Source organism: Petaurus breviceps, unplaced genomic scaffold (genome assembly GCF_028583685.1).
Source record: "Petaurus breviceps papuanus isolate PSGF00001 unplaced genomic scaffold, PetGlider_PUasm1.0 80, whole genome shotgun sequence".
NCBI classification, from domain to species: domain Eukaryota; kingdom Metazoa; phylum Chordata; class Mammalia; order Diprotodontia; family Petauridae; genus Petaurus; species Petaurus breviceps.
Window position 1 is genome coordinate 8,059,147 of NW_027186540.1, and position 13,981 is coordinate 8,073,127.

At 38.2% G+C, this 13,981-nt stretch overlaps 1 protein-coding gene across 1 annotated transcript in view; it reads left to right on the forward strand.

The window, feature by feature from the left end:
• The window catches only part of LOC138176013 (endosome/lysosome-associated apoptosis and autophagy regulator family member 2), a 212,247-nt gene that overhangs the window by 159,233 nt on the left and 39,033 nt on the right, over positions 1-13,981 (forward strand). Inside the window, exons 13-15 of the mRNA XM_069106716.1 lie at positions 2,605-2,742; positions 6,211-6,474; positions 11,771-11,944. Of these exons, the coding sequence (XP_068962817.1) occupies positions 2,605-2,742; positions 6,211-6,474; positions 11,771-11,944 (576 nt within the window). The remainder of the gene's footprint in view (positions 1-2,604; positions 2,743-6,210; positions 6,475-11,770; positions 11,945-13,981) is intronic.

Sequence of the window (13,981 nt, forward strand, 5' to 3'; positions counted from 1 at the left end):
ATCCATCCATCCATCCATCCATCCATCCATCCATCCATCCATCCATCCATCTCTGTCTGTCTATCTATCTTTCTATACTGTAAGATAGAAAAGATCTTGTATTTAGACTTTTATAGCCATGATGCTCTCCATAGATTTAATATGTTACTATTTGTTGTAAGTGGAAGTTTTGGTCTTCCATCAGATAGCAATTACTGCCCAACTACATTCACTTCTTCCTTTCTAAGTCATTCCAACTAGGTGCCCATCTCAGTAACAAAGGTATACAGAAACAGAGCATCTAGGAGGAGGAGAGAGAAGAGTGGTGATAGCTGTATATACCAAAGGTTGCCTTCTAGATGTAGAAAGGGCACTGGTGCTGGAGGCAGAGGACCTTTGCTCAAATTCTGCCTTTGACATTTACTATGAGTCCTTGGGAAGGAATGGAAAGAAAATAAGCATTTAATTAGCACCTACTGTATGTCAGGTACTGTACTAAGTACTTTATAGATATTATCTCACTTTTTATCTTTGCAACAACCGTGGGAGGTGTTTATTATTATCTTACACTTTGCAGCTGAGGAAACTGAGGCAGACAGAGGTTAAGTGAATGTGCCCAGAGTCATACATCTAGTAAGTGTCTGAAACTGGGCTTGATTTCAGGTCTTCCTGACTCCAGGCCCAGCACTCTATCTGATGCTTTGGGAAAGTCACTTCAGTTTCCTCCTCTGTAAAATCAGGAGATTGGACTAGATGGTCTCTGAGGTCCCTTCCAACTCTAGATCTAGAATCAGTTGCTTTTACTAATTTCAGTGAAAGTGATCATTGTATAATATGTGTATGATATCACAATTTCAGTTAATTGGCATTGTAGAAAAATTGTGGAACATGTTACAGATGGGATTTTATGCTTTCCAGAATGCCCCCAAATCTGTACTCCAAACCTGTCTGTCTAAAATCTTCAGACAAAACATTCACAAGACTTTCAAAATTAAAATGTTCTCTTTTCCATATTACAACTTTCCCCATAGTGGTTTCACTATGTTGCAGATCAGCATAAGAAATTAAAGTGGACATTTTTGGGGAGTCTTGCAGAAGCCACAAAGGCCAGAAGACAACACAAAAAAGTTAAAAAATTCAGAAATGCGTGATATATACATGTATATATTATTATATAATGTCAGCATACTTTATCTTTTAATACCATAATAATTCAGACTTTTATTTTACAAAGGGAGGTCCAAAAATTATACACAGATTTTCCATATTGCAGGGATGCCACACGTCTGACCCCCAAAATGTAGAAAGAATAACTATATGTTAATCATTTCTATTAAGGGTCAGAAATCTGCAGCATTTGCCAAGTAGCAGGGAGAACAAAATTTGTGTTACATAGGGAGTGTAAGTTTCATTAACTGAATTACTTGAGTCTGTTTTCCTAAAAAATTCTAAAGCTTTTGTCTTTCAACCTATGTAAAATTTGGGTTAGAACTTCCCAACTCTAGTGTTTTTTTTTAAACTTAAAAAAAGTTTTCCTTCATCATACATAGAAATGACTGTGGGTTTTTAGGACTAAGCTAGCAAAATGTCTGTCAACTCCCAACAAGGTTGAAGAGCTTCCAGTATGGGCCTAGCAATGTCCTTAGTCTTTGGACTAACCTAGTTAAGTTTGGAAACCCTTATCACCAGGTGGGCCACTAGGTGATGAATTTTCCAGGCAGTAGAGCTCTTAAAGATTCTCCACCAAGTTATAGAAGAATTCTGATTTATTTCAATGGAGGGAAGAACCATACTGACGATAACATAGATTCTTGAAATATTTGTTGTAAACTAAACATTTTCTGCAGCTAGATGGTGCAATGAGCAGCATATTAGGCCTGGAGTCAGGAACTCATCTTGAGTTCAAATCTAGCCTCAGATTCTTACTAGTTGTGTGACTCTGGGCAAGGTACTTAACCCTGGGCAAGGCACTTAACCTCGTTTGCCTCAGTTTCTTCATTTGTAAAATGAGCTGGAGAAGGAAATGAAAAACTACTCCAATATTTTTGCCAAGAAAAGCCTAATGAGGTCATGAAGAGTTGGACAAGATTGAACAACAGCAAATATTTTCTACTTTTCTAAAGCTTTGAGAGGCAACTTTAATGTAGCTAGTTCCCTGATTCCTAGGTCCTAAGGTTCATAGATGATCCTATACTTGGGTAGTCTTGGGAGAATTTAAGAGGCCTGGGACTTTATGAAGGTGGTACCTGTTCAGAGCATTTAACAGTACAACTCATTCACTAATCATGATGGTGTCCTGAGGTTTTAGTATAGTGCATGGAACACAGTGCCTAATAAATACATTTTTATTTATTCATTTATTTGTTCAAATGTTCATTCTTTCACCTACCTGTATATGTATAGGATGTTCCCAAAATCTTTTTTTCCAGTTTTCAGTTTTAATATCTTAGTTCAATTTTAAGCTTCAGTAGTTTGAAAATGCAATTGAGCTTACCCTGAATACACATAAATACATTTTCTGAATTCTGTTATCCCCACGTATATACATATCTTTATTTAATATAATGAATTTATATTAAGATCGAGCCGGTGTTGACTTAGATGTATTTTTCCAATGCATTTTAGGATATTAATAGAAAAAACACCAACGTGGTGGAGTCCTGGGGTGGAAACAAAGAAAAACAAGCTTACACCCACATCATTTTCAAGAATGCGACGTTCACATTTACGTGGGCCTTCCAGAGGACGAATCAGGGCCAAGATGTAAGTGCTAGCTACCTTTTCAGGACCAGCCTAGTGCTGTCTTTCTTGATCATTCAAGGTACCCAGAATAGTCTGTTTCACATTTAATTAACCTGGTAATGGCAGAGTGACAGGGAACAGAGGAATGAATTTGGAGTTAGAGGAGCTGGGTTCTAACACTATTCTGTCACTTGTACAGTTTTGGCAAATTAACTCTTTGAGCAGTTTTTTCATCTGTAAAGTGAAGGGGACTGGACTTGGTGACATCTGAGGTCCTTCTTAGCTCTAAATCTATAAAGCTATGTTCTTATGATCCAGAATACCATTGACTTCATATTCCACACTCTGGTTATGTAATAATTCACCAGATTTCTGGGGTAAACATGTTAGGAAAATACAAAGGGCTCAATAATGTAGTATTGTCTTTATAAATTTTTCTTCACATTCTGAGTTTTTTTCCCCTAGAAATAAATCCTCATTTTCCACTATTTCCCAAGCTAATATCTTAAGGATTTTTAGGGTATTTCTTGAACTAACAGATGATGATAGATAGCATCAATTGGGGAATGATTGAAAACGTTATGGTACATGAATGTGATTGAATATTGTTATTCTATAAGAAATGAAGAAAGGATGGTTTAAGAGAAACCTGAGAAGAATGAACTGATTCAAAGTGAAGTGATCAGAAATAGGGGAAAAAACTTTATATAATAATAACAACAATACTGTAAAGACAAACAACTTTGAAAGACTTAGCAACTCTGATCAACGCAATGATTAACTGTAGTTCCAGAGGATTTAAGATGAAACATGCTAACCATCTCTAGATAGAGAGCTGATAGACTTAGAGTGCAGATTGAGGCTTATTATTATTTTTGGGCATGGCCAATGTGGGAATTTGCTTTGCTTTAATATACAAGTTTGTAACAGAGTTTGTTTCTCTTGCTTTTTCAATGAAAGGGTAGGGAAAGAAGTGGGAGAGAGAAAATTTAGATCTGAAAATAAAATAAAATTGAATTTATAAAAGAAAATTTAAAAACCTGGTGGAACCTTCAGTCTTATATGAAAGCTATTTGACTCTGCTCGATGATGTGTGTTACAGGATGAACTTTATAAACCTCTCCCAACTCTTCTATAGCTGGAGAACTGAGGCTCAGAGATGGTATTATTGGACCCAAATCATGGAGCTAATTAGTGACAGAATCAGTTTCAATTTATGTCTTTTGATTTCTAGTCCAGTGTTATATCCACTAGATCATAGTGCTTCATGCTATCTCAATAAATGTTGTAGCTTGGTATAGTGAATAGAATGCTGGAATTGGTTAGGAGGACTTCAATTGATACCTCTTCTCCTCCTCTTCCTCCTCCCCCCCTCCTCCTTGTTTTTTTTTTTTGCTTTTTGGAGGGGCAATTGGGGTTAAGTGACTTGCCCATGGTCCCATGGCCAGTTTTTTGTGTTGTGTCTGAGGCCAGATTTGAACTCAGGTCCTCCTGACTCCAGGGCTCGTGCTCTATCCACAGCACCACCTAGCTGCCCTGAAGAGGTCTAAGTGAATTATTATTTTTAATTTTTAAATTTTTTAATTGATTTTTTGTTGATACCTCTTCTGACTCTCACTAACTCTGTGGCAATAATTAAGTCTCAAAAACTGGCTGGATCTCAATTTTCTTATCTATAAAACGAGGGTAAGAATGTCTAAAGTACCTTCTCCATAAGTTCATTGTGAGATCAAGTAAAATGTTGGCTGTTAAAACCCATGGCAAACCTTAAAGCCAGCTACTTAGGGTTGTAATATATATTTATTTCTAAAACATACTTGTGATTTTATTGACATAGAGAACTCTCAGGAAGAAACTTTTCCTACTGATGCAGATTGACACCTTCACTCAAAGGACTTGAATTTAGGTCTTCATGACTTCTAGGTCAACTTGTTTTCCCCTATGCTATGCCTGTATTATTTGTCATTAAACATGCAATCTTTCTGCACCAAATGTTGTGCTAGGCCCTATGTAAAGTACAGGAGATTTTTTTAATTTTTCAAATGCTTTATTAACTTCTGATTTACATCATTCATTTCTGCCAGATTTTGAGTTACAAATTTTCTCCCCATTTTTCCCCTACCCACTGCCCCAAAATAGCCGTCCCACAGGATATCCTCTCCTCCAATCTGCTCTCTCCCATATTTTCTCCCATACCACTTTCGACTTTTCCAGTAGGGCATGGTGGATCTCTATGCCCCAGTGCCTGTATATCTTATTTCCCAATTACATGTAAAATAGTATTAATAATAGCATATATATATATATATATTTAAACATTTGATTTTAAAACTTTGAATTCCAGATTCATTCCCTTCCTCCCTTGTCACCCACCCTTACTGGGAAGATAAGCAGTTCAGTATAGGTTGTACATGTGTAGCTAATGTAAAACATTAGAGGAAATTTTTTTTTCCTAAAGGAAAGCAAACAAATGACAAAGAACAGCCCATTCTTGGCCTTCAAGGAGTTATTAGAGAGAACATGTAGATACAGTACATGCACACATGCATATATATATGTGTGTGTGTGTATACACACACACACACACACACACACACACATATATATATATATATATATGATCTGTTCCAATATTAAAATCTCTTTTGGTTCTGAGGTCTATACATATACTCAAGTTCATTCACATTAGGCTGGTCCAATGGCAGGAAGGGAGAGGAATATGTATTTGTATGACATTTCCTATGTGTTTAGCACTTTTTATAAATATTATCGTATTTTATCTTCACAACAACCCTGTGAGGTAAGTGTTCTTTTTTTCCTCATTTTGTAATTGAAAAAATTAATTTTACCATTGGATAAAGTGAGGCAAACAGATTAAGTGACTTTCCCAGAGTCACATAGCTGGGATTTGAGGCCAAATTTGAACTCAACTATTCCTGACTCTGGGCAGCTAGGTGGTATAGAGTGCTAGACCTGCAGTCAGGAAGACTCATTTTCCTGAGTTAAATCTGCTCAAATCTGGGCCTGGAATCAGGAAAACTCAAATTCCTGAGTTCAAATCTGTCCACTTAACCCTGTCAATTTCCTCATCTGTAAAATGAGCTGGAGAAGTAAATGGCAAAACTACTCCAAGTATCTTTGCCAAGAAAACCCCCAAAATGGGGCCACAAAGAGTTGCACGTAACCGAAATGACTCAGTACAATAACTTCCTGACTGTAGCCTCAATGCTCTATTTACTGCACCATCATCTATCCACAGAAATTAAGCTCCAGGGAATCCATTCACTTGGATCCGGAGCTATTAGAGCACTGTGATTATTCTTCAAAAACATGAAAAGGAGAAACACCCTTCAGTGGCTAGTTATCTTGCCCTGGAACATTGGCATTGTGATTCTGGTGTTCTTTTGCTAATGTCCTTCTGAAACAGGTAATTAGGCAGCATGTTCTTACCCTTAAGAAAGGAGTCATTATTCTCTGTTCTCCTTCCAGAGTAGACGGTTTATCAATGACATGGTGAAGATTTATTCTATCACAACTACAAATGCGGTCGATGGAGTGGCATCATCTTGCCGGGCCTGTGCCCTGGGATCTCAGCAGTCAGGCTCTTCGTGTGTGCCCTGCCCACCTGGGCACTACATTGAGAAAGAGACCAACCAGTGCAAAGAATGTCCACCTGATACCTACCTGTCCATACATCAGGTCTATGGCAAGGAGGCTTGTATTCCATGTGGGCCAGGAAGCAAAAGTGCACAGGTGATCTCACTCTCCTCAGGACCTGGGGCATCTCTCTCCCTTCTCTGTCTGCTGAGTTGCTGTCCATTCTTCAACACTCAAGTCAAATGACACTTCATCTTCCCCAATTCCTGTGGCTGGCAAAATCTTTATTTTTCTGACCTTACCTAGAAGTTTGTAATATTCTCTTATGCCTCATGTGATGGGAGAGACAGAGAAACAGAGAGAGGGAGGGAAGGAGAGAGGGAGAAGGGGGGAGACAGAGAGAAAAAGAGAGAGTAACATACAGATGGGCAGCCTGTATTGGCATGTTTCTCCTTTCCCCAACCCAGAATATGAAAACAAAGAAATTAGAGCTTCTACAGAGAATTGATTGATTGATTTAGAGACAACATGACACAGTAGAATACTGGAGTTAGATTTGGAAAGAACTGGGTTTAAATCCTTTCCCTTACACTTACTAGCTGTGTGATCTTAGGCAAGTCATTTACCTTCTCTGAGCCTTTGGGCTCCACATCTGTAAACTGGGAATAATGGTACTAGGGGTGGGAAACCTGTGGCCTTGAGGCCACATGTGACCCTCTAGGTCCTCAAGTAAAGTTCTTTGACTGAATGGAAACTCTAGGGAACAAATCCCCTTAATAAAAGGATTTGTTCTGTAAAACTTGGACTCAGTCGAAAGACTGCACTCAAGGACCCAGAAGCACACATAGGGCCGCAGGCTCCCCATCCCTGCTATATACCTGCCTCACAAGGTTGTGAGGCTCTGATGAGAATTCTGCTGCTACTGAGGTCTAGCATTTGCAGCACTTGGAGGTTTACAAAGTGCTTTACACATATTGTTTTATCCTTACAACAGCCTTGGGAGGCAGATGCTATCATTCCTAGCTTATAGAAGATGAAAAGGCAGAAGTCAAATGACTTTCCCAGAATCACATTGCTAGTAAGTGTGAGTCCATATTTGAGCTAGAGTCTTCCTGATTGCAAGTCCAACACCCTAAATGCTGTGCCTGCTAGCTGTATTTCAATCATTTCTTAAACTTTTAAATGCTAAATAAATGCAAATTATTAAATATATTCAAGGGTATGGACAAAATCACAAAGGAAAAGGAGACATGGAGAGGTCGTAATCTGCACCATTGAAGGGTATACTTACATTGAGGAGATCACGATTCCATCTAAGCATAGATGGATTATGTTACCAAGCACTGTGTTTTATCTAAAGTTTGATTTTTCCTCTGGGCCTAATACAGTGCTCCACATATATTACATGCTTTACAGCTATTTGTCAATTGAATTAAATTCTATTTTGTATATTGCTAATATACTTTTATGTTAAATATCCCCTCAGTCCTATAAGTATCCACAAGAGATCTTATTTTTCACCAGGATGTAAGCAGATACTTTCAATTTTGTTGATGTTGTTCAGTCATTTTAGTTGTGTCCAACTCTTTTTGACCTCATTTGGAGATTCATATACATAGTTCAGAATGATCCCCCCAAAAGAAAATAGAAAAGTGAAAAAAATATTGTGTTTTCTTAATGCCAAAAGGCAAAATACAAAATCCCTAACATCTGGCTTTGTCCCTTTCTTCTCTACCTATGACCATCCCCTGATGACCCTCACAACTGAAGAGGATAAATTTGAGATTCTGGACATTTTCTTCATATGTTAGGGTCAACTTTATTGCCAAAGATACTGGACTGGTTTGCCATTTCCTTCTCCAGCTCATTTTACAGATGAGGAAACTGAGGCAAATAGGGTTAAGTGAGTTGCCAAGAGCCACACAGGTAATAAGTGTCTGAGCTCAGATTTGAACCAGGGAGATGAGTCTTGCTGACTCCAGGCCTAGCACTCTATTCACGTTACCACCTAGCTACCCTACCTTCAAAATTAAATTGTCCTTTTTACTTTGGGAGTGTAATAGCTTGATTGGAGGTGGTTAATATAATAGGCAGGCCACCTGCTCTGTCTTAGCTAGCCCCTCCCTTTGGGAGTGTAGGTAGTACCATTTTTTCCCCCCAATTTCTCTTCAGCTGACTGCTTTTGACTTTCCCTCAGTCAATGCCTCTACTCCATCAGGGACAGAGCAGCTTCCAAAAAGGATGATGGGAGGAGTATCTATCATGTATTCCTCTTATTCAACATCCTTTCAACCAGTACTGGCTATTTGATTCATTTTGCCTTATGGCAAAAGAAAAAAAATCTGAATTGAGCATTGCTTTGGGAAGTTTATAAAAATTGTCACTAAATCAACACTTATTGAGATTCTCTTGCATTTATTCAAAGTCTCATACAAAATCATGGCATTTTAGACTGAGGGATCAGTCTCTGATCTTTATGTCTGGCCCCTTTCCCTTTCCTTTCCTCTTCTTCCTCACACTTGTACAGGTGCTCTTGGTTCAGAGCTCGCTATAGACTTTATCGTCTATAGCCTTCCTAAATGGAAAGAAACATCCCTCTACCACATTTTCCAGAAACTCGTGAAACTATTCCCTGGAAACTTCCTTTGAATGCAGATTCCCACCTCTAAAAGCCCCTTTGAGTGGAAGGAAGAAAACAAGCAGGAGAAAATAAATTGTACCCTATATGAAGGAGACGTCCACAGACTCTTAAATTTGTCCTCTTGGATTGTCAGGGCCAACAGGGGATGGTCATAGATAGAGAAGCAAGGGACAAATTCAGATGTCAGGATTTTGTATTTTGCCTTTTGGCATAAAGCAAGCCCAACAATGTCTTCCTTTTAAACTTTTCTATTTACTTTTTGGGGGTCATTCTAAACTATGTAGATAAATCCCCAGTCTATTCATCTGGATCTAATTTTTCTCTAAAATGTTGGTTCTATATTGGTTACAACTTGCCTGATGGATAATGGCACCTGGATTTCCTGCAACATCCAAAACTCACCATGTCCTAAATAGAACTCTTTATTTCTTCCCCAAACTATCCTTCCTTCATCTTTCATGATTTCTACTGATGGCACTACCACCACCTTTCTATTCACTCAGGTTCACAACTTTAGAGCTATCTTAGTTTTTTCTTATTGCCATGGTCACTTACCAAGCCTTGTTGATTCCACAGTGTCTCTTCAATATGCCCCCTCTCTCCAAACATATAACCTCTATCCTGGTTCATGCTCTTATCATGGCCCTTGTTCATGCCCTTATCATGGCACATCTCTCTATGACAGTAGCCTCCTAATTGGTCTTCCTTCTCCCATTTGCTTTCATTTCCAATCTAACTTCCATACAGCTGCCAAGTTGATACCTTAAATGATAAGTGTGGCCCTCTTACCCACCATTCAAAGATCTTCAACAACTTGTTACCTCCAGTATAAATGGCAAACTTTTTGGTCACATTCTGGCTTCCACCTACCCTTTCAGTTCTCAGCAGAACATTCTCTCAACTCCATGCCTTTGCACATGTGGGATCCCATTCCTCCCATGCTTTTCCTCACCTCTGCCTCATAGAATCTCTAGCTTCTTTCAGAGGACACATAACAGCAATATGGCCTCTAACTCTTAGCTGTACACAAATTACTCAGGGAAGAAGGAGGAGTGAGTCCCCACAAAATCTTGAATGTTGAGCTGAAGCATCATGACCAGCTGACATGGTCATGGCTCCTGATTCTTGGAAAACCTCTGTGGTTGGGAAGGATTTTGAGAAGCATGGCATATTCTTCCTAGGACATAGCCCTTTCCTGCTATTCTCATCTGAAAAGGCAATGTTAGTTCAAGGTACTTGATTTCTTAGTTACAGTCATAGTTCTCTTCTCGCACAGTCATATCTTTATTCCTCTCATTTCCTCTATTTGGAAATGGAAGGGATGTAAAAATAAAAAATATAAATAAAGTATTTTTGAAGAATCAGACCTAAAATTCCATGACAGCTCAATATTTTGCTACAAACTGATCTTTAAAAGCATATATATATATTTTAAGCAATTAGGGTTAAGTAACTTGCTCAAGGTTATACGGCCAGTTATTTCTGGGTGTGGTGCTGCTAAGTTTCAGAGCCCGGATTTGATCCTAGGTCATCCCAACTCTGAGGCTGGTGTTCTTACTCACTGAGCCACCTGGCCACCCCTAAGCAACTGGGGTTAAGTAACTTGCTCAAGATTACATGGCCAGGTGTTTTTGGGTGGGTGCTAAGTGTCTGAGCCCAGATTCGATCCCAGGTTATCCCAGCTCTGGAGCCGGTTCTCTTACTTTATGTGCTACCTGGTTGCCCCAATATATTTATTTTTTATGCTTGTTCTCCCCCCACCCCCATTTTCACTTCAGTAGTTAATAAATTGAGGTTCACGAGCTTGCTTTTCTTCTAAAACAATATTTCAATATAATTGATTTTCTTTGCAATACTATGTGTTTCATTTTATTCATTTAAAAACATTGTTATATTTTGGTAGTACATTCCTATAATCTCTGCTATACTGGGGAGCCTGAGGCTAGTGGATCTCTTTAATTCAGGAGTCCTGGATTTTGTGGAGTAAGCTAAGTGGGCTACAGCACTAAGTCTGACGTTAATAGAGTGAGACCCCAGGATTGGTGGGGAGGGAACCACCAACCTACATAAGCAGCAGTGAACAAACCCTGGTCAGGGAATGTGGAGTAAGTCGAAACTTCCATGCTGATCAGTAGTGGGATGGAGTAATTTCTAGCCTGGGTGAAGCAGGGAGACCCAATCTCCAAATATATACATACATGTATACATGCATGTGCACACATATATACATAACACACGCACACATGTAATACCCATACATATATGCATAACCCTACATAATACATATACAATAATATGCATGTGCACATATATACAATATTAATAGATATACATACATGCTACATGCAATGGGCTTATACTCATATTTATAATATACATTCAATACACAACATATACCTAACATGTATACATTGAAAAGGCCTCCATGGGCTTCACCAGACTGCCAAATGAGTTATGACACAGAAAAGGTTCAGATTTCCTGTCCCAGTCAAATGTAGCAAACTCCTGAAGAGCAGGAACTATCTAGTTTTTGTCTTGTTAGCCATGGTTCTTAACACAGTGCCTGGCTCATTGCAGGGGTGTAACAAGGGTATATTTGATTATGTCTAAGCCCATGTGGGGAAAAGAGCCAGAGATCAGGAATTCTGGGAAGAAGCAGATTTTCTTAGGCAGGTTTTCATATAGATCTTTAAGAGCTTGTTACAAAGTCTGTCATTGAGTGGAATGAGCTTTCTGATGCTTTCCTTCTCACCCAGCAATGACTTCCCCTGTCTTATTGCTTTTGTATTTGTTTTTCATCTCTTACCAAAGGACCACACAGTTTGCTATAGTGACTGCTTCCTGTCCTACATGAAAGAAAACCAGAGTTTGCACTATGACTTTAGCAACCTCAGCAGTGTTGGCTCATTAATGAATGGCCCAAGCTTCACGTCCAAAGGAACCAAATACTTCCACTTCTTCAACATCAGCCTGTGTGGGCATGAGGTGAGCTCTGACTGTTGAGTGCGGTCTGTGCATATGTGTGGCAGGATGTTGGGGGTATGTATTGGACTAGCTTTTCAGCTTTAATTGAGTTGGTATTTTTATTGTCTTGACAAGGAAGCAAAAGGTTGCTTGAAAACTCTCAGGAAAATGTCAGGACTTGAGTTTAGTTTGCTCAGAGTCACATGTCACATTAGAGCTGCCTTATCTACTCTTTAATTAAGCCAAAATAAAAAAAGAAATCTGTCCAGGTATGGAAGCAATGGGTTCAGTGATAGGCATATTGTGCAGGAGAATTCCTTTAAACATTAAACAAAAACAAAAGTTATGTCAGTCTCATCGATGTCAATTATTTCTTAGGTAACCATGGTTAATGTTCCCTTCTTTATTCTGTTGATTTTATAGACTGTGATTTTAAGGTTAGTTAATAAAAAATTGGAAGCAGCTGACCTTTTAGAAGGACATTTTCCAAATCAAAATAGAGAAATATCATGGGATGATAACTGCAGTCATCAGGAAGAGATAGTACAGTAGAAAAACATTGGCCTTAGAGTCAGAGTTCAAATGGGTTCAAATCCTGAACTGGTCCTCCAAACATGTGAGTCTCTGGACAAATCACTTATCCTCCCTAAGCCTCAGTTTTCTACAAAATAAGGGTTGAAATAAATAGGTTCTGGGGTCCCATAAACCAATAGATTTTTGATCCTCTAATTTTGTGATTCCATTGTATTATAGTGATTCTGTTAAAGCATCAGAAATAAATCTGATTTTTAATTTTGGAGTTCAATTTGTACCAGAAAATTGGTTGTTATAGAATTTTAGATCTGATCTTTTAAAAAAATTTACTGATATCTTTTGTTTTTTCTATTCCCTTTATTTCCAAATATATCCTTCCATCATTGCCTCCCCAGACAACCATCCCTTGTGATCATGATTAAAAAAGAAAAGGGGAGAGGAAGCATTTCAGTAAAACTAATCAACACATCAATTGGATTTGATAGTATATGCAATGTGAATTTATTTTCCTTCCTTCCTTCCTTCCTTCCTTCCTTCCTTCCTTCCTTCCTTCCAAGTTTGAGAGGAAGGGACTGGGAAATTAATGTACTCACTGATAGATTGTGCAAAGAATCTGGCTCTTATTTTTTTTTAATCTTTAAAAAATCTATTTATTTATTTTTAGTTTCCAGCATTAAGTTCCACAAGGTTTTGAGTTCCAAATTTTCTCCCCCTCCCTCCCCAAGATAATGTGCAATCTGATATAGGCTCTACATATATATTAAAATTAAACTTATTTTCACATTAGTCATGTTGCAAAGAAGAATTATAACCAATGGAATGAATCACAAGAAAGAAGAAACAAAACAAAAAAAGAGAGAGCGCAAATAGTATGCTTTGTTCTGCTTTCAGACTCTGTAATTCTTTCTCTTTGATGTGGATAGCATTTTCCATCATGAGCCTTTTGGAGCTGTCTTAAAACTTTAAATTGCTGAGAAGAGCCAAGTCTATCAAAGTTAGTCTTCATACAATGTGGCTGTAACTGTACAAAGTTCTCCTGGTTCTGCTCCCCTGTAAAGCCAATCATGAGCAGCTCTCCTGATGATTGCTGCTGTGAATAACTTTAAGGATCTAATCACATAGTATAGTGAACTCTCTATTTATTCAACAATAAACTAAAGCAAAACATTCAAGAAACTAAAGCACAACATTCACAATAATATAACATAGCAACTTATTACTAAGGTGGCCAAATAGTCTTAAACAAAACATATCATTCAGTAAGTCACAATCTCCTCAATCAATATAGAGTACCCAAGTAGAGTCTTCTTTCTTTCTTTTTACTTATTTTTTATTTTTTAAAGCAATTTTTTAAAATGGGTTAAGTAACTTGCTCAAGGTTACATGGCCTGTTATTTCTGGGTGTAGTGCTAAGTATCTGAGCCCAGATTTGATCCCCAGGTCATCCCGACACTAGAGCTGGTGCTCTTACTCGCTGAGCCACCTGGCTGCCTCAAAACTTACTTTGGTTTTTTTTTTTTTTTT